This window comes from Liolophura sinensis, chromosome 12, assembly GCF_032854445.1.
Source record: "Liolophura sinensis isolate JHLJ2023 chromosome 12, CUHK_Ljap_v2, whole genome shotgun sequence".
NCBI lineage: Eukaryota > Metazoa > Mollusca > Polyplacophora > Chitonida > Chitonidae > Liolophura > Liolophura sinensis.
Genome location: NC_088306.1, coordinates 21,981,487 through 22,003,416, shown reverse-complemented (window position 1 = coordinate 22,003,416; position 21,930 = coordinate 21,981,487). Strand labels below are relative to the sequence as shown.

General features: G+C 40.0%; 1 protein-coding gene across 1 annotated transcript; it reads right to left on the bottom strand.

Annotated features, from left to right (window-relative positions):
• Positions 1-12,048: 12,048 nt before the first annotated feature.
• On the bottom strand, positions 12,049-21,894 carry LOC135479259 (uncharacterized protein CXorf58-like). Its single transcript, XM_064759071.1, has 9 exons — positions 21,210-21,894; positions 20,571-20,670; positions 19,941-20,035; positions 18,444-18,555; positions 17,502-17,633; positions 17,008-17,083; positions 16,395-16,548; positions 14,799-14,937; positions 12,049-14,371 (listed from the first exon to the last, which is right to left on the bottom strand). Exons 1-9 carry the CDS (start codon positions 21,539-21,541, stop codon positions 14,204-14,206), a joined length of 1,308 nt encoding a protein of 435 aa, XP_064615141.1. The 5' UTR covers positions 21,542-21,894; the 3' UTR covers positions 12,049-14,203.
• Positions 21,895-21,930: the final 36 nt, after the last annotated feature.

The window sequence follows — 21,930 nt, the reverse complement described above, 5'->3', positions numbered from 1 at the left end:
TTTCAATTTTCTTATTCTTGTGTAAAAGACCCTATATCTGACCCTAACGCTTTAGTCAGACTAATAATGGATCTGTTATCTTGTTGAGAGAGATCTTGATATACCTGACCTTTGTGGTTTTAGTCAAACCAGTCCAGTGATTTAGCCAATATTTCCATATTTACTTACACGAGAGAAGTAGAGTAAACTTTAAGAAAGACTAAGGAGATTGATGGAATATCTTTGACCCACTAGTTTTTGCAGTAAGAACTAGTGACGTAGGTTGAAATCGCCTTACAACACACAGAACCTTACAAAGCTACAGAGCGATACAGTTATACGAGAATCTTTGATCCTGTTATTTCAACACTTTGGTCGTGCGAAAGACATTATATTACGAGGCTCTAGCTAGGCCAGGCTTTGAGGTTTTAGTCCAGCATTTGGTCTGTAATCTTTTGATCCCCTGAGCGCGTGAATGACCCAAATAGTCGACATTTGATATTTTAGTCAAAAAAATCTGGGTCCATTCTTTCGGTCCTTTGGTTTTGGAATGACACTACATCTGACGTGTGGTTCTAGCAAAAGAGGCCTTGGGTATGTTATCTGTCAGTCATTTGAAAGTGTGAATAACCCCAAGCTCTAGTTAGACCAATATTTGGGTCTGTTATCTTTCAACATTTTGGTCGTGTAAAAGAAGTTAATATCTGGTATTTTACGTTCTGGACATATCAACCCGACATATTTGGCTGTAGTAGCTGCCCAGAGACTGTATTGCCAACTGTCACACTGTCGTCATTGCTCTGGTTTTACTTCGTATGTCCTAGTTTTTGGTATAAGTACACGCGCTGGCATATGCAGCAAGGCAAGATATGTATACGTACAACATATACAGTGCTTTCATTGCCATCCATGTAAGGATAGTTAACAATATCTAAATTAATGTCATTTCTTTGGTCATACAATCGACATAAGACGTCCTTTTTTAGCCTTGGTCGTGTTTATACATGTACAAATCTAGGCAGATTTAAATAGGTATTGTTCATGAATATCTCTAAGTACTAATTTCCAAAACAATCTGATTTTTGTATTTTATCTGGTTTGTAAAAGCTTTCGTTTCTTTTTTTTTCGATTTTCGATGTTATAATTCTCATGACAAAGGCTATTTAACTCTTTCCTGATTCAGCGTATTAAATTATTCAACTCTCCATCCATTCTCTTGCCAGTCTATGTCATTCATTTCAAACAGGATGTAGAATGTTTTAGAAGAGTGCAGTCTTTGTCACCGGGGTTCTGACCTAGCATGCAGGCCCATCTGAACCGGAACTAGACAACGCAATAAGGACGTACATACATAAAATACAACAGGTGTTATAATGAATGTAATATAAGACTTGCAGCATAGAGAGTTAAATCAGAAAAACGACGACAATGTGACAACTGGCAAATTAGAGATGTTCATTGCAATCTATTAGACGTGATTGGTCTAGGAGGCTTCATATAAATTTATGCACCGCTCCCTACATTCGCTTTACAGCACTGCCACCAGTTGAAAAATTTGTACAGAAATCTTGAACAACGCCTGGGTCAGGTGGAATTCAGTGATGAGGCAAGAAGTGGTGCCAGAAAGTGCAAATACGCTGTCTCAGCTTTTATTTGTGAAAGGCCCCAGTACTTGATTCACGTATTTTTTTTTTGTCTCAAGTATATACAGCATATGATTCTGAGGCACACCAGAAACAATTTTATTGATGATTGTCGATTATAAGTCCACGCGAAGACTCTAGAAATAGTCTAAACAAGCTCTAAATGTTTAATAGTGCATGGTAGTGATATAAATCGGGCATATAAGGAGCGGCACCCGAGCTGTAAGGAGTATAGTTCACCCATGTGCTGTGTTAGATCCGGAATTAATATAGACGTCTATCTTCATCCCTCTCTAACATGTGTATCTTGGTTAATATTCTAACATGTGTATCTTGGTTAATATTCCTTCAATCTTGGCATGTTAAGCGCCACCGAAGAGCTAGATTACTCGCTGCCTGCAGCACATGAACACGAACTGCCTCCGCCTACGCAGTCGCCATCTTGTTTCGTAGACAGGATCAGGGAAACTGTCCGAATGATTCCGCCTAGTTTCGTCCACCAAATTTACAACACGATTGATGTTTACGAGGGTTACCGAACGAGCATTAGCTTAACAACACGCGTTTAAGGCCGACCTTGATAAACTTGATATACGACGCTCATGAAGCTTCGTCTCCATAACATAAAATACATTCTATATGCTGAGCTGGCTTTGTAAAACAGGCGCCTGGGTTCCGTTCCATTCACTCCCTGGTGGCCACTGGAGGAGGTAGTGTCCACTGACGTGTCGTTCCATTGGCCACTGTCGCCACTGAGTCTGACTTCGGTGAAAGTCGGTGGTGTGTATTGTAACGTCGTAACTCAACTTGAGGCACCTCCGGTGGCCACTGAATCAGCCACCAGTGGCGGTCAGATCGACGAATGGAACGCACCTCTGAATACGTCGTGGCGTGACGTCACAATGCGCGTTGCGCGCCATGACAACACGTCCGATTTACGTGACTTCCTATATATGGTGACGTATTGTCTGTGTTGATGTGTCACTGGGTTACCGCGGCTGGCGTCACTATACTATCTTTTGCGGTGTTGGTTCTCTATGAAGATATCAGCCAGGTAGCTTGTTGTTCCCATGAGATGTGAGCAGCATGGACCTGCTGAGAGTCCACTGGTGAGTTTGTCCGTCATGCAGTTGAAGAAACGGAACAAGCTCACGTTACACTTAGCTTCTTATCCCAGAATTATAAACGGTTGACGTCATCAAGCTTAACTTTGTTCAAGGGTTTTGTCTTTCTCCCTGAATTGTGAAAAGCTAAAGCCAAGTCATAAAATATGACTCGGAATTGACAATAAATTTCACTTGTTTTTTGCATATCTTTCTTTAAAACCATACTCTTTGTTTTATGGCACCATTACATGTATCCCATAACTGTGTCTTGGTTTTTGTTTTTCTCCCAGTATTATGAACAGCTGAAGTGGATTTAGGCTAATACAAACTCAAGAATTCTCATCTGAAGAAAAAGTAGCAAATTGCATCTACGTTTTATTTTCCTGTATCATTTTTAGGGGTAAAATGTGGCCTTCGGTCCTCATGTTCGCTTAAGTTCATACCTAGCCAAGGGCAACTCAGCGATCTCCAAACTGGAAAGTCTATTGACAGAAAGAAAAGAAAAACAGAGTATTATCTGTTAGTCTGTAGTACGGAAAATAGAACATTAAGCTGTGGTTGGGGTTTGCGCTCTCGGGAGGTAGTTGTATTTATTTGTCCGTTACAGCCATATTTCACTTATTAAACTGTATGGGTAGTAGAACGACGTGGCCACTCCGTACACCGTTTATTATCACAAAATGACCCACAAGGAATAAGAGGGGCGGCATGTAGAAATTACCTTCTTAACGCCAGGATTGGACCCACACCTTATGTGCCAGCTAGAGAAAACAAGTTTTGACTGAAAAACAAAATTTGAAAAGGTAAACCTGTAGAAAAAAGGCCTAAAGAATCAACGCAGTTTGACTTAGAGAAACTTTCTGTAAGGTAGACACGATACTCATGTTCGCACCATTGTTTTCAATTTTAGTTTCCCCAAAGAGAGGCAGTACCTGCTGGAACTGGCGACCTGGTATCAGAAGATGGGCTTTGCTTGTATTGCTATAATAGGTAAAGTGAAAGCACCACGATAGATACAGTAGATAGCTCTCCGTCCATCAGCATGCCAGCAGTAGTAAGGACACAGTATTGTAGATACAGTACTGTATAACTCTCCGTCCAACATTATACGAGTACAGTACAGTAGACATGGTCGATGCAGTGTTGTAGGTCTCCGCCCATAGCCACATTGCTGTATCTAACGCCACCGTTATCAGAGTTTTGACGCCAAGGACGACATATAATTTTGTGGAAGCGGTTGTCACTGATACCCACTCCTACAAAAAAGGGACTGTTGGTGGTCAGGAGGCAATCCGCTCTGAGGAATGCAAATCCACACCAAGAACCTCCCATATATCCCACTAAAGTACCTCTTGTTAAACCTCTGAATGGTGTACCTAGCTTTGCATCGGAGGCCAGCAATGATACTGCCGGTTAAGGGCGCCATTACAAAGGTACAAGTAATGAAACATCCAGGTATTTAACCATCTTATAGTGTTTTAACGAGATGTGTGCGTTGAACATGTGACAATACAGAATTTTGAGTACTTCTAAACCAGTGGCGTATATATTTAGCACCAATGCATATTTTTTTATATACCCGATTCTACTATTTAAGTATTTACATGAACAAAAGTTAGAATGAAAACCTAACAACGGAACGTATTCCACCGGCTACGTGTGACAATTTACCGACCACCACACCGTCGTCGCTGCTCTGGTTTTACTCTCTATCGTGTAGTCTTTTGCATCTGTATCATTTCAAGACGAACTACTCCTTCGCCAAAACATCGTTCTTGTACACGAGCGAGTTCTGACGTTTCTTACAACACCTTACCAAATTAAATGTCGTTCTTCTAGTCAAAACCCGGAATACCACCATTGCAACCTCCAAAAATAGTACACTAAAAATAATGCATAAAAAAATGCATTTTACCACTGTAGCAGGAATACGACCTCGAAGAGTAATATGCTCTATGTTGTACGCACGACAAAGGTGGGGCTCATACGACAGTAAGTCTGTCGCAACCTTCAAAGAGCTGTGCATTGGATAGCCTAACGTTATCATTTTGACAAGTGTGAAAACATCACAATATATTGCAATATAAAAGCCTTGAGGCATTTTTCCGTGAACTCTTGTCAGCCCCCGATTCGTGCATTTCTTTCTTTACTTAGATTCAAATTTTCTGCAAAGGGCTCCCTGAACCTAAAATTAACCATGAAATCCTTAACGAGGATTACTGCCAAATGAAGTGGCTTTACCACTGTATGACACCATCCATATGCACTGACAATTTGTCAACATAAAACCTCAAGATGCACGTTTTTCTTAATTATGTTATGCCCACGAGATAAATGGTAAACAGAAATGTAGGAATATGGTGAGTAGATTACGATACTAATTACCTTGGGAGCAAGTCTGAGACAAAAGAAAATATACATTTTTATAAATCCTTCAGAAATTTGTTTTTACCATGTCAATTTTACGACTCTGCAGGCTAAAAAGTGCTAAGGTGTACAAAATGTTTATTGGGTGTTCTTGTTTTGGCTGGGACGAGGAGCTCATTGAGAAGATGTTGTTGTTTTTGTTTCTGTTGTTCTTCTTGTTTTTGTATTGATGGCATTTTTAAATGCGCATGTACCGCGTGCTTTGGGCTCCCATCGGTCATGCTCCCTAGTCCTCTCTTCCAGAGCGTCCCCAGGAACGCCGGCGGCTGACAGATCAGATCGGATGTATGATAGTCCCCGACATGTGTGTGGTCTCCACCATCGACTGCTACATCTCTGACACATTCATGGAGGACCATAAGGACGCCTTTAAGTGGTGAGACTACAACGCTGAGTTGCCATATTGGAAACATCCTAAGAATGAATCCTGGATGCATTAATGTCGGACTGCCACGTAGTCTCAAATACACACCTTACAATTCATTTTTTTCAAATGTCCTCTTCTTTCTGGGGGCAATATTTACAAATAACTTTTCGTAGCCTTTTAAATGAAATCATTTTTATGTTTTCTCACTCTAAAATGAATTCCAAGCTTTCTTTTTACTCAGGATGTCATCCAAAGACAAATCTGCCTACGAAACTCAAAGAGCAGACCATAATGGCCCACGTGCATGCCCAGCGCAACATCCGCTGACGATAGACTCTGTTCCTGCCACGATCCGGGCAGATCCGGATGAGCCTGCCCCAGATGACGTCATAACGGAGGATCGCCGGACCGAGGAAAGTCGGACCGAGGAGAACATAGTTGAAGGGGCGGAACCGGGGACTCCGGAGGGCCAATCTGAGGCGGGGGAGGAGCTAGCAGACAATACCAGCTCTCAAACCATGGCTACGCCCGTTTCGCTCTGTGCGCTCCTGAAAATGCACGGTCGTCTTCTTTTTGCGGCCAAAAAACTTCGCTCCGTGAGTGTGAAGAAAGTTAAAGAGCCATTCCGGTGCACACATTTCAGTGTAAAATTGCTAATATGCTACATGAATACATAATATGTACAAACGGTTATCACAGAAAGATATGTTAAGCTTCTTAGGTAATTCGAAGGACATGTAGCACAATTCAGGGCAAAAAACAAACTGTTCGGTCATTTACGTACAAATTCCTTGTGTGACGTCAGATTACCCCATTTGACGCTACTTTAACTTCACAAAACTCCAATTGACGTCTCCTGCTCAGAAGACCAATGAAAGAATGATCTGAATAGTCACTGAATACTCTTCAGATAACGTCATTCCACGAAAAATGACGTCGCTCCAGAGAAATGACGTCACTCGAGGAATTTGTACGGAAATGGCCGAAAATTTTCTTTCTGTAACCACTCGGTATTAGTAGGATTATTTGAAGATGAGAGAAAAGTCATGCATGGTATATGAATGCACGCATGTTGTGCTGAACAGGACACTTTTCTTGTTCCATTCATCAATAGAACAATCTTGGCTGAAATGACTCTTTAAAGCTTTCACCATATTCTGCTAAATATATTGGTACATTTTAAATATAATTAAAGACGTACAGCATAGACAATAAAACCAGAGCAGCCACGACATGGTAGCTGACAAATGGTCGCACGCCACTGGTAAATTACGGCCTCTTGTCAGCTTACCTCAGTCAGGGTTTTATTCTAACTGCTCATGTAAATGTATAAATAATAGCAATTTACACGCCCCCTTACATCATGGCTTAAGCAGAATTTGGTAAAAAAAAAATGCAGAGATATTAATTGCAATTTATTAGAAGTCACATGGCTAGAATTACTCAAAATCCTGTGTTGTCATCAGATTTGACATACAATCACATTAAAGCAAAGCAAAGGGATCAGACCTCGTTGTCCACCCGTAGAATCCTGTTTTATGCAGGAATACAATATAATTAAAGATGTACAGCATAGAGAATAAAACCAGAGCAGCAGCGACGACACTGTGATAGCTGGCAAATGGTCACACGCAAGTGGTACATTTAAAGCTTTCACTATATTCTGCTAAATATATTGGTCAATTTCAAATATAATTAAAGACAGTGTGATAGCTGGCAAATGGTCACACGCTACCAATAAATTACGGCCTCTTTTTAATTTACCTCATTAATGGTTTTATTCTAACTGTTCATGTAAATGTATAAATAGTAGCAATTTACCCGCCTCCTAACACCATGCCTTAAGCAGAATTAGGTTTGAAAAAATTCAGAGATATCAATTGCAATTTATTAGACGTCATTATTACAAAGCTCTGCAGAAATACCCAGGTTATCTGTAAAGCTGAAAATTATAGAAATCCAACGGATACAAAATCGCTGAAAGGGATTTTAAAAAATAGGCATTTTCCTATACAATTACGTTGGGAGGACCGTTTTCTTCACCCTCGCTGTTTGTTACCAAGGAGATCACGTGGTCTCTTGTTTCCGATCCGTCTTGCAGAATGGTACGAGATATCTCGTTTTGAGAAATCACTCTAGACAGCTACAACATGGCAAAATGGCGTCACCAAATAAATGGCTAGCTACAGACTATTGTTTGCTATTTATTTTGTTGATAAGCGGTGTAGAATTTTTTTAAAAAAATATTTCGAACATTTCTGGAATGCTACTTTATTAATTAATTTAACTTTAGTGGCCGACTTTATGTTCCCTTTAATAACACAAAATCACCTTTGCTGGCCTATCTTGGACATTACTACGTAAATATTTCATATGTTTATAATAATAGCCACATCTATTTAACTGCTAAAAAAAAACACTTTATGAATAAACACCAGGACGCATTTATTAACTGTAACAAAAATGTGTTTATAAGCCAAACAATAATTTTTGGTGTGTAAAAAAAAAGAAAAATAGTAGTGTTCCTATAGGTATGTCATTGAACCATTATGTTATAATGCCCAGATAAAAATGGAAATCTGTGATGAGGTTGTATGTAATCAAAGACTTATGCCCTTGTCTTCTTAAGGTAATCTGTAAGCGTGCTACCAGCATTGACATTCTACAGCAAACGATACCGATTCCATTCGTGCCATTATACAACAAGGCATACGACGAGGCGAAAGACTACAAGAAGAAAATTCGACGGCAGATGAGAAGGCTTGCATATCGGGTTCACAGATACTTCAAACTGATGGAGAAGGAGAAGAAAATACGACAACAAATTTACCAGGTGGGTAACATGCTTGTATATGACTAATCTTTATTACATTCTCTATATCATACATTTATCGACAAATATTGATTTGTGTCTGAAAGGTGGCGAGGTCAGTGATTAAATCTAGGGGATTAAATCTAGGGGACCAATCGTCAACCAAAACGGACCAAAAATCCATGCTCAATAATCTCAACATTCTACACTAATAAAGAAAGTGTATAAATTGCGACACTGGGGAGGACTCATGCAAAGAGAAGCAATCAACGGTCTCCAGTGATGATGGATGGACGCAATGAATGTTCTTGGCGAATGAATGTGATCGGTACCATGCATGTTTCTAAGTTGTCGATAATTAGAATATATCTATCTCCATTGCGCTTTGATTGAAACTGTTCAATGAATCAACTGTTCTATATGTCACAAAAGCTCGCAAAGCGTGTTCAATATTAGCTAAGGGCAAGACTTGTCGCTTTTCGCAAATAAGCAGTGAACTCTAAAGTGTGAAGTTCTGAGTATTGTACCCGACGGACCGTAGTTTGTCTGTACACCAGCGTTTGCCGGATACACATTTCTATTGACAAGCCCGCGCTTCCCAGACTCTAGTCGTTTTAATAGTGACCAGAGTAAATTTGGAATCTTCACGGCACTCCCACTCAATATGCAGTGAACTCTGAAATGTGAAGTTCGCTATATTGTGCGCCACAGCCCCTAATTTGTCTTTACGCCAGCGTATGTCAGATGCATCCTTCTGTTGACAAGCCCGTGCTTCCCAGACTCTAGTCGTTTTAATGGTGTGACAGAACAGAGTAATTCTGGAGTCTTCACGGCACTCGCTGCTTTTTGCTTTAGTGACAGTAAGCCGTTGACGTCGCGCGTGCGGACGTTCGCGCAGTTTAACCTTCGTTGAAAACCACTTGTCTTCCTCTAATACGATCACATGTTGGAAAGTTCATAAGTAACTTACCAAATGTTGGTAGTTTACACCGTGCACTCGGGTTTCATCCATCCACAAAACTGGCCACATTCGTGTAAGTAAAAAATTCTTGAGTATGTCGTGAAACAACAGTCAAATAATAATACATCAGACAGACTATATCGTGATATTTGCATTTTGGTAAACGTTCGTTTACGGTACCTTTGTCGTAGTTTCTCGGAGCTGTCTTCATTATTTTATTTTAACTCTGGTTGAAGGCTGATAACAATTTTATTATTTCCCAGAATATTTTATTATTTCCCAGAAATTTCATTATTGAAAATTCTATTTCCATAAAATATTGTATCGTCACGTACTGTCACGTTTGTCAAAACACTTGACTGACAATATTTTCAAGACATCTACCGTGATCTGCAGTTTGTTTATTCGATTGTTGTCTAGCGCCATACTCAAGAATTTCCGTACTCAAGTACAAGACTTCTCCCAGGGGGGTCAGTTTTATCGGTGAAAGAAAAGGGTTTGTCAGCGGTGAAAAACTATCTACCTTTGGCAAAGTAATGACAATCTTTTCCACATATGACATATTGGTGCAGGACAAGTGATTTTCAGGGATAGACTACGCTAACACTCCAGTACTAGTTTTGTTCATCACCAAACCCCCCACGAACATGGAGAGCAGAGGAATCCACAACTTACCGGCTTAATACCAGGCAACAATCCGCACACCAACCGACCGGCTACCACCCGCTCCCTAGATACATCGTCGTTTATACGTGGTCTGACATGAAGTACCAGTATCATGGTTATCACTCGCCTCGCATCAATGACCTAGATTTTGAACTCGCACAGTGAGTGAAAACATATATGCGTTACATATGCATGGGAAAGTCGTGACTTGACAAATGCTAGCGTTTTGCACCTAGTCCTTCCACCAACAATAAAACGTGACTGTCCGCCGTCCTATAAGTGAAAATTCGTACGAGTACGACGCTAACCCAAATGAAGGATAAAAATAAATTAATCACTAGTCCACATGTACTGAACTCTAAGTCTCTTTAATTAGCACCCGTTTCTGATTTTACCTGCAGAATCTTCTCCACGTCACTCCACTACAAATCCTTCTGTTGGGACATTTACCACGTGACCAGCAGATGGCTCTGCTCGACGTTATCACTCACGTGCGCAAGTTTTCCTTGCCTATCCTTCTTAACAGGTAATACTAAAACGCCGTGAAAAGCACCAAATATTCCTCCGCCTTAAATACAGTTGCAACAGATATATGTTAGCGACTAAGGTAAGTAATGGGTGCTCAGATCCACATGGGGATATTTACTTATTTATTTGATTGGTGTTTTACGCCGTATTCAAGAATACTTATACGACGGCGGCCAGCATTGTATTGGGAGGAAACCGGTCAGAGCCCTGGGGAAACCCACGACCAGGTCTCCAGCTGGGGATATAGTTCATGAAATGTGAAATCCCGTTTCTCAACGTGGATTTACATGGACCGACAAGTGAACACGATGTCTCGTTCTAAAGCGTGATTTCTCCTTACATGATGGATACGCCTCCATCTGCCTTGAAACCATAGGTCAAGGTCAAGGAAAATAAAACTGTAATTCCTCCTTTACTCTCCTTAATAAGAGGACCGTAGCCGTAAGTCTACTCAACCTGTGCTGAAAAACCAGCCCAACTCGCATACGATGACGTAGACATATTTAACATAATCCTGGCCGAGCAATGGAAACGAATCTACTATCTTCTGGTGGGAAGTCGTAAACAGTAAATGACAGTTGACATGTGCAGACACCTATAGCTCTATATACGACAATCATACGATTCGATGGCCACGCCAAAGAAATGAAAAGATTTTGTTGATTTCAAGGTTTACTGTAGAATGTGTTTAGCACAGCTTGTATCCACAGTGAATAATCGTGTTGTGACAGCCCAAAGGTGTGATTTGATGACGGAAAGTAAGACTTCCAAGGAGCTTCTGGACGCTTTTCCATCTTTATGTTCAATATCATTCGGTAACCTTGCAGTGTCGTTGGGTGAATGTTTTGAGTGCAGGCGAACAAGTGCCAAATATAAAGATGGTTCACTTATACCTGGGCCTAGTTTCACATAGCGGCGTACAACATGTTTTTTATCATTCATTTGTTGAACGATATTTTGCACGTCACGATTACCGTACTACTGTCCTATATGTACGATTATCGTACATGTACAACATCTTTGTGAAACTCGGCCCTGGTCTGTAGATTTTATTATACAATGTTTACATTTTGCTTTCTTGTGTTTTCCAGATTTCATGAAATTCACCGAGCCGAGGAAATTGAAAGACTAGATATATGTGGATATAAAAAAATTCAAATTTAACTCAGGAGCATTTGAACATGAAACACAACATTGCTGCTCTGGTTACATGGGAAAATATGGAAATGTGTGGAATGTGAAGAAAAATTTATGGCAAAAACTAAATGTCATCCAAGGACGACTTTACCTACTTTCTCACCCATTAACTGCTACACGCTGTCTTTCTGTATCCTTCCATTGTAATGTATATGCACAGGCCTACCACCTTCACAGAATGGATTCTCACGAGCTCTTATGATGAAGTTATTGGCTTAAGCAAGAAAACTAAATGGTATTCGAAATTGCAAGTTTGCAAATTCATGTTAGGCCTACTTATATGAACCTAAGGTCTTGGACTTAAAATAAAAAAAAATAAACATGTCTTCAAGAATTTGTTTATTTTGTTGGCTGATAATAATTGACAATCTCAGCTATTGACAAAGTAGGCCTACTTTATCCATCTTTGTTAATGGCTGAAAATAGACAAAGTAGGTCTACAGATGGACAAAGAGGCCCATAGATGGAAAACATAGCCCTACTGACATGGCAGATGGACCAAACAGCCCTACAGATGGACAAAGTAGGTCCACAGATGAATAAAGTAGGCCTACAGATGGACAAAGTGGCCTACAAACATGGCAGATGGACAAAGTAGCTCTACAGATGAGCAAAGTAGCCCTACAAATTGACAAAGTAGGCCTACAGATGGACAAAGTAGGCCAACAGATGGACAAAGTAGGTCTACAGATGCATTAAATTTTGGTTATCTGGATCCAGGGCCAAGAAGTTTCGAAACCAAAAGCCAGATGTCTCTCTCTGGTAGCAATGTTACAGGAAAAATTATACATGGAGGATGTTTTTTTGCGCAGCCTGACCTTCCGAAGCAACAGTCCTTTACTCTCTTTTGGTGAACCAGCTTCAGGAATTTCTTTTAATGATTCTTAACCATTGTTCCATAAGACAAAAGAGTGAAGAATTTATGTTCCTTTGTCTTTATAGGATGATTTTACATTATTAATTTGCATTCTAGCGATCAGTATTATGGTTAGAGAGAAGATGATGGTCCAGGTAAACTATAATCAAAATTATGGAAGACAATGCTGGAGTGCTGAGTTCGAAATTTTTAATAGCTAAAGGTAAAAAAAAAAGATGTGCTACTGCACCATGTGACCTGTCAACAATGTTAGGCAACTATTTTTGATCACATATACTGTAGCATGGGCATCTGAAAAGGGTGTGACAAAAGGTGATTTGTGCCAAATTGAGGAGTTGAATGTTTGTGAACTTCAGAAGTTCCTGAAGGAAAAAGACACCAATCATGCTTTGGGAATGCTGTGAGATAGGTGAGCAGTAAATTAAAGTCAACAAAGATTGCTTAACATCTTAAACAAGTCACAAGATACAGAAGAACCGTTTTGACCTTCTGCATCAAAAGAGTTTGAACTCAACTCTGCTTCCGGTCTTCATCAAACCCAAGGCTGTGCACATGGTCTGACTGACAGTGTTGACAGTCGCTGTCACCAAAGAACATGAACAATGTCAGGAAATTTAATCTAGAAATTCTCTGTCCAAGGTTAGGATTGAACCCACAACTCCATGAAGTTGTTAAATCTTGCATCTTCCCTTGAATAAGAAAGATCATTGTTAACATGGTCAAAATGGTTTTAGAATAAAGCCAGCAGATTGCCATCAACTTAAACCGGCCCCAGTTGGTAGAGCGTCCACTTCGGAGGCAGTAGATCCAGGGTCAATTCTGGGTTGGTTCACATCAAAGACCTTATAGAGGTAGTTGTAGCTTCCTCGCTTGGTGTTCAGCATTCAGGGCATAGTGCAACGACTGGTTGACCCATATCAGTATAATGGCTCGAGCTGGGCGGCTTGCTTGCCTTCAGTAAGTGGTCTCAGTGAAGCGGCACTAGATAAAAGGGCGGCAGAAATCCGTCCCGTAACAGGGAGGCACATTACATATGCACGCACTTTAAGGGCTCCTTCGTCATTAAAAGACTGAAAAATTGTTAAGTACGACGTTAAAGCCAAAGCACTCACTCACTCACTCATCACCTTAAGATATTAATGATCAAATCAAACTTGCATCTAAATCTTTCCTCACCATTTTAAGTGAAGACGCAGATGCAGATATCTTATGGCATTTACATATATTGGCAATTTTATACACTAGGCTTACCTGTTAGTAGTAACCTAAGCCAGCATTTGAAAATATATAATATTGATATGTACAAACATGGATACAAGTATCTGAATACAAAATATAGGGTTGTATTATTAAGATGCATCAAAATCAAACAGCAATCACTAAAACCTGCTTACTTCTTTGAGACCTTTTTTGTTGAAATTCATTAGAGAGTAAAACTCTTATGAAACAATACTGGATCACAACCTGGTTATCAGTGGATCATAACAAACTGGCACTGAATTTATTTTATACTGATGCTGGTAACTCTACAGCATATAGCTTCACAAACTGAAATACAGCTACTAAAATTAGAAGAGGTACATGGGGCGAGCTATTCCTCTTTGCATTGCGACTTGTAGTAAAGGTTTGTGTGCGTTGCGTTACGTTACTACTCGTGGCGTTTTGGCAATGTCTTCAAACGACAGTTCTTGTGTCCACTCATATAGCTTGTTGGCTTCATCTTCCCAGTCGTCATCTCCCCCTTCCAGAGCCCCTACTACCCCCATTCCCTCCAGACCCTCATCACCTCCATATTCTGGGTCACCTCTCTGGAAAAGCAGCAATGTAAATTCATGAACTATACAACACAGAATCGTTGTGCAGCAATTGTTTTCTTCTGAACAATAAACTAGGTGGCAGTTTTACGTAAAAACTTTACGTTCACTCATTTTTATGGCAACCAGTAGGCCTACCTTTTGTGTGGAAGGAATTTTGAGTGGCTAGAGTTAACCACCGACAGATGCAAATGGGAGACTTGCAGACAAGTTTCACAAAAGTCTCCAAATGGCAGTAGAATGCACTGTTTTCATCCATCATGCAGCAGTGTTTGTGTACTACCTGGCTGTTTTATGGACACATCTAAACTGATCATTTTAACTCTATAATCATTTGCGAGCTTCTGAGTTCAGTGCCATGCAAAAATACAACTCGTCCACGTCGGCCCATATTCATTCAATAACCTATAACTGTGCTCACCTCTGAAATGCCAAATGCCTTCCTCATCTTCTTGGCACGTAGCCGGGCCTGTCGAGAGCGTCTCTCTGTGCCTGTGTACTGGATGGGGTGTGAGCCTATGTGAGTGGACACAGGGGCTGTGTAGACTGTGGGGAGGGGCCTGTACAAAATCACAGGTGTGAATGTGACACAACACAAAAAGCAGTGATATAGACGAGAATAAAACAGATGGTGCAGTTGCCAGGATTTGGATGTTCACACATCATACCGCATTGGTGAGAAACATTGGCAACCGTCTGCTTAAAATGATAACGTTTTTTTGACAGTAGTTGATGACTAATTCAATTTAAGTTCAATTCGATTCTCAATTTATGACACCCAACCAATCATGTCATGCTTCTCACCCATACATATACATATAAGTGGTATTCGATATTCCTGTAGAAATCTTACAAGAAAGACATTATTCCGCAAGTACACAAAGCAGGGTTTACAGATTTCAGCAAGGCCTACCTGTCACTGTACTCTGGATAAGCACAGATGAGAACTGTACATTCGGATTATTATTCAGTATGACATATATCTAGCAATGCTTTTCAGGGGCCTCCGTGGATCAGTTGGTTAGCGTGCTAGCGCAGCGTAATGACCCAGAAGTCCCTCACCAATGCGGTCGCTGTGGGTTCAAGTCCAGTTCATGCTGGCTTCCTCTACAGCTGTAAATGGGAAGGTCTGTCAGCAACCTGTGGATGGTCGTGGGCATCCCCGGGCTCTGCCCAGTTTTCTCCCACCATAATGCTGGCCGCCGTCGTATAAGTGAAATATTCTTGAGTACGGCGTAAAACACCAATCAAATAAAAAAATATATAACAAATGCTTTTCAAGAAGAGAAGTCTCTGGATATCAACTCATAACAGGTGAGTACACTGATTTCAATTAAGGTGACCTGCCATCCAGCTTTTTGTTACTATCCCTGCACGCAAAATCAAGTAGCTCATGCAAGATTCTTGCCGAATACTGTTTAAATCCTCAAGTGACCAGTCAACCAAAGTGTACATTTCAACGCTGCATAGGTGAAGCAGTCCAAATTATTATGTTTCTGTGATCTGATTTTTCAGCCTAACTATGCTTTGAGAATTATGACAGTGATGAACGACAATTACATGCAGAGTGAATAGCGTGTATACAAGCAATACATCTGGTTCTGGCAAGAAGATTTCCAAGTTACAACATGATAACAGGGGAGTTGTGTCCCTTTGTTACATGTTTTTGCTTCACTAATTGGGTTCTTGGCCAACAGAAATGTCAGTAAGCACAGGAACTCACTACTTGAGGAAAAACTGATCTCAGAATATTTTTATCGTCTCAGACTTCTAGACCGAAAGCTAAACAAAACAATTTTGAAAAAAAAAAAATCTTTCAATTTTTGTTTTGGACATTTTATATTCTTGAATATCCAGGTCTTTGATATGGGCTAAGAACAACATGTAACAGTACAGCAAGATATCAATTATAAGTTAATCCCAAGCAACTATAAACAGCCCAGTATCACTGCAATGATTATAAAGTATTAACTGATGATGGTCAGTTCCTGAGGAAACAGAAAGTGCTTGCTCCTACCTGAACTGGGAGACGATCTTGATGTGTTGTCGTTGTATGCCCTGATTGATGGGTCTGACCATCAGCAAGGGAACTTCCGCACGGAGTCTATCTGAGATCCTGTGACTGTACAGGTAGTCCACTATGTCATAGAACATGGTGTGACGAGGAACATCTGAAATATAACAGACAATAACGGTGACTGGCTAGATCAACTTTTCTACATGACATGAGATGACAAGTGTCATAGATTCTGAGAATTCTATTGATTTCAAACGGGTGTTTTGAGGTTTACTGGGATGATGGGACGATATTCTACTGGACAATTGTAAGTTTCAGCACCAAAAATAATATTTTGTGACATTTGTCTGCCTTTAAAATCTCACTTTTGTGGGTGGAATTTTAGGTCATTTAAGGTATTTACTTCTCAATCCTCTACTGGGTCATCAAGGACAAGTGTGGAAGCCTATACTGTATGTACATATGTATATGTTGTACCTTAAAGTTTTCAGTACAACCCAATATGAAAGGTTGGGTCATCAAGATATACTGTTTTGTTAAGGGTGCTCTTTGCACAGTGCTGTTCAAACTACGTATTACCTATCGTAACACAGTACTGCTGATTTTAACTTACCATCAAGAGTTAATTTACGCCAATAATTCTCTTTGCCACCCTTATAAGCTGGTGTTTCATCAAGGTTGGCCAAATACTAAAACAAAAAAAACAAGAATCGGTGACTGACCAAGTTCTCTGCGTTAATAAAAATGTCAAAACACTAAAAACAAAATGTATCTACCATTTATGATCTGCAGCAAGGATGACTAGTTGAAAACAAAAAGGATAGTGAAATTGAACAAAGTTTTAATAAACTTATTTATTTATTAATTTGACTGGTGTTTTACACCATGTTCAAGAATATTTCACTTATACGACAGTGGCCAGCATTATAATGGGAGGCTCCTGGGTCACTGCGCTGAGCTGGCATGCTAACCACTTCAGCCACAGAGGCCCCGTTTTGATAAATGGAAGAATACATAATGCTAGAATTCTGAGCTGTCATGCTCACTGTTGACCAGTGTGAATTTGGGATGGATATTGCCCCTTGGACTTGACACTGTTGCCATTACCTGCATGTAATCCTTCAGGGTTGTGACATCCACCTCATCTGTGACCCTGAACTGCTTCTGGTAGATATTGTCCTGTAGTATCTGGTCATAGAACAACCGGTTTCCCATCTGCTTCAGGGAATCCTCTGCTGCCTGTTTGAGAAAGTTTCATCAGAACACTGAATGGTTATCAAAAGCTTTCACTGACGAGAAGGGTTCTATAGTCAGGTGTGATCAAACAGAAAATGAACAAAAATTGCCTTCATATAAAAATACATGAACATTGCCAGGTATCCAGGTATTATGGAGAAACAACATTGATTAAGCAATGTTATTTAAATCTGGAGAATTCTAACTCGCACAATAACTTTTACCCTTTGAGCTCTAAAACATTCATACCAGTTATGCAAAAGAATGAAACAAAAGGGTAATTGAACGGACTGCTCTCCCTTGGTTACAAAGTGGTCTCCCTTGATCTGCATAGGGCCAAAACCAATACCCTATTTCATTTTATCTTACAGTAAATATTTTGACCTAGCTTGCAAGCCATTTAAGGTTAATGAGACATCATCTCCCAGAAAATGTTATGCTGAGAATGATGTCAGGTTTTTCTACTTTCTTATCAGTATGACCTAAATATTATCCTAGTAATGTCACAATGATTTCAAATCCTCAGTTCCACTGGCCTCTGCATGGTTTAATCTCACCATAATGCCGGCTGCCGTCGTGTAATTGAAATATTCCCCAGTAAAGCGAAAAAACACCAATCAAATACATAAATAAGTAGCCAACTATTTGTGTATGCTACGTGTATATTTCTATATCTTAATGAAACTGAGGAGATGAAAAATGACAGTGTATAGAAGTGTCTTCAGCTTTAGATTTTGGCACGAGGACATTTGGTCAGTTATCCTCTTGTGTGTTTATGAATGATTATATCATATCATCTATTACATGAAATACCTCAGTGTCTGGTTTTATCACTCTCTTGCCACTGATGTACTTGACGCCAGTACCATTTGTGTGCATGAAGATCTTGAAGAAAATCATGGGGGGGAATTCACAACCTCCAAATCTGAAAGTTTCACAGATAAATTATATATGAATGATAACAATTCAAATTAAAAACAACTGAAAAAAATCACAGGAGTGATCCACTTTATTTCTATGTATTCCATTTAATGTTGTTTAATGCTATACTTAAGAACTTTTCACTTTCAGTTTTATGCCTGGAGGAAACCAGGGTACCCAGAGGAAATCACTGATCTGTGGCAAGTTACGGACAAACGTTCTCAAATGTGACAGTGTGACGTACGGATATGCGCACCATATGGGTAGAAGACAAAGTGGTCTTCAGTGAACGTTTGACCACACAAATGGCTGCAGGAACATCAGGTGAAGAACCCATAAATTCCCTGTAAATCAACAAGAATGAATCTGCACCTTGACTCTCCTGACTATTATAGTGATTCATTATTCAGTATTAAACATGCAGACCACAGCCTTTTCACCATTTAGACAAAACATCAATGGAGAAATGGGGACATGCCAAACGCCTGGCAGTAGGACCTTTTATTTTATTGACGTCAAACGTTCGTTTCCCAGCTTGTCATCACGACAACACGATAAAGACAGAACCACATTACAGTAGAAACTAATACTCTGCAACATAACTGAGGTTGCGCAACAATCATTTCTGACGTAACAATGGCGCAAGCTCCTGCATAACACTAGCACCACCTTAGCGGATTAAAAAATATGCCACCTCCCCAGTTGAAGACTTGCACAAGAAAAACAAACTGGTATGACTGTTATGAACTTTCTGTAGTGTGGCTGTATGTAACCACTTGCTAATGGGTTTATCTGTGACACAAAGTAAAACCTTAAATAGTCAAGCCTACAAAACCTGAATATGAACATGAAAACTGGTTAAGGGGGTGTGGTCTCTATTTCTAGATCCCTTCCACCACAGGACCAGTCAGAGTAAGGAGCACAGGGATAGTTCATAAATTCATCACAAAAAAAAAGATATGTCATGACGAGATCATTTCTTACTGCATCAGACTTCATATAAAATTACTGGCCTGGATAGTACAGTTGGCAGAGCGTCTGCTTGGGGAGCGGTAGATGCAGGATCAATCCTGGGTCGAGTCACACCTAAGACTTTAAAAGAGGAAATTGTAACTTCCTCACTTGGCGTTCAGCATGAAGGGAATAGTGCAACGACTGGTAGACCTGTATCAGTATAATGGCTTGGGCGGGGCGGCTTACTTGCCCTCAGTAAGTCGTCTTAGTGAAGCAGCACTGGATAAAAGAGCGGTGGAAATCTGTCTTGCAACAATGAGGCACATTACATACACCCTAAGGATTCCTTCGTCGTCATATGACTGAAAAATTGTTCAGTACTATGTTAAACCCCAAGCACTCACTCACTCACTCACTCACTCATATAAAATTTACCTAAATCTTACACGGATTTGTAAACTTTTGTCTGTCAAGAGAGAGGCCTCTTTTGGGGAAACCTTTCTTAATATTTCACTGGTCAGAGAGTTTTCCTACAAAAGAGAAAATAAAATAAAAAAATTCTGAACACACAGACACAAATTTAATACATAGGTAAAATGTCTGGACATTTTTCACTGATAAGAGTGTTATTTCATATGTTAGATATCACACTTGTTATTACATTTTGATATTTCACCACCAGATGCCATTACATCACACACAACACATTTTGTTTTAAGACGTTCTAATCTGAGATCAGCAGGATGATGTCATACTATGACTTTGATAACCAGTAACATTGTCATGTTACGCAGCACACCATGACATCGTACAACACATCACACATGTCATATTATGTACAAGTCTGTGTAACCTGATCATTTACCGAGCTGCATTCATGAGCCTTTATCCATTATGGTACACAATTAAACATGGGGTGACCATTTTGCTTAGCCCACGCTAAGGCAATCACACATTTCTCCAACTTCTGGGCTATGTAATAGAATACGGTTTTTGTGACGGATTGTTGATCAGAAGGATGCACAGATTTTCAAATGACATCCTAGGTAAATAGTTAAGACTTACAGCTGCACACACAGCATGTTTAAGGAGTCTAAACATGTGACGGTCACGGTAAGATATCCAGGCTCTCTCAATGATGCTTGCTGCAGTCTGCTCTAATAACCTGAGGAAGATTAGACAAAAATAGTACATGTGAAATATTACATACAATACACAAAATGAACTGATAAATTATTCTTATCAATATTTAATGGAAGGAAAAGATTTTATTTCACTGCTGTTTAATGACAGTTACCTTTATTGGTGGAGGGAACCAGAGCAAACCAATAACCTTTGGCACATTACTAACAAACTTTCCAATAAACACACATGTAATGTCCCAATGTGCACCCCATACAAGTGGTCTTTAAGTAACATTAGTCACATCGCGTAAACGGCCACTCATTTTCATCAAGGCCTCAGTACTGAGATTCTACAAATCCCTTCCTTGGGTGGTTTTAAGCTCACACCTCATGTGTCCTAATAAATTGAAAGGCAAGTACCACTAACCTCTACACCTCGACCCACTCTCAATAAGAATATATGTGTTATGTACACATTTGCAGGTGAAATATCATTAACTGTTGCTAGATTATATTTTGTTCTTTCCACATGTTTTTTCTTATTGGGATCTTCATGAACAAGAATGATCACACAACTTACTTTCTTTCCTGGATAGAGGACCTGCGTGGCTGGTTGGGGAAGTCTGAGGATGAATAACGGTGTGTATAGTCTGTAGCAGGAAAATGTTGTGGAAAGTTCAACCCACTGGTTGGAGATGGGAATGGTTCATTTATTACAATATTTCCAGGCAGACCACCTAGACCCAGAGGTAGTGACTCTTTTGGAGCTGCTGTGCTTAAATGTTCACTTTCAGCCGATTTTCGGCCATCTTCGCCTGCTGTTGGTAGTTTAACGCTGATAGACGTTCTGCTTGCTCCACTTTTAGGGGCATTTCTGCGGTTGAAGCCCTCTTGGCTGCAAGGCCTATCCATTGCGTACTTAAAAACAGAGATCCAACCTAAAAAGACAATTTCACACTCATATGACGCATGATTGTTCTCCCGATTTAACGTCAATGTCTGTAAGTTCGATCAAAAATAGTTCAATGTGACATTCACTGAAATGTCAACACATGCCCATGTTCTCAAGGTGGTGTTGTTGTAGCGCGCACCAGCAAAAAACCTACAGGCCGTTCTTTTTGTCCTTCGCAAGCACACAAAACAAACAATGGTTGTGTGGAGAGAAGATCTCCGTGGCACGACACAGTATAAAATATTTCACATATTTCACCACTTGAAGAACATAATGATGATCTACAGAACATCACAATGTGCAAGATTTGCGTTTCCACCCAAAACAAATATGGCGTGAGCCTAGTGAT

Excerpts from the sequence above, each read along its gene's own strand:
- LOC135479259 (XM_064759071.1), bottom strand. The coding sequence starts at position 21,541 with ATGGATAGGCCTTGCAGCCAAGAGGGCTTCAACCGCAGAAATGCCCCT. Across the intron at positions 16,549-17,007 it reads GCGTAAATTAACTCTTGATG|ATGTTCCTCGTCACACCATG; the intron begins GTAAGTTAAAAT and ends GTTATATTTCAG. Across the intron at positions 14,938-16,394 it reads AAGATCGTCTCCCAGTTCAG|GCCCCTCCCCACAGTCTACA; the intron begins GTAGGAGCAAGC and ends GATTTTGTACAG.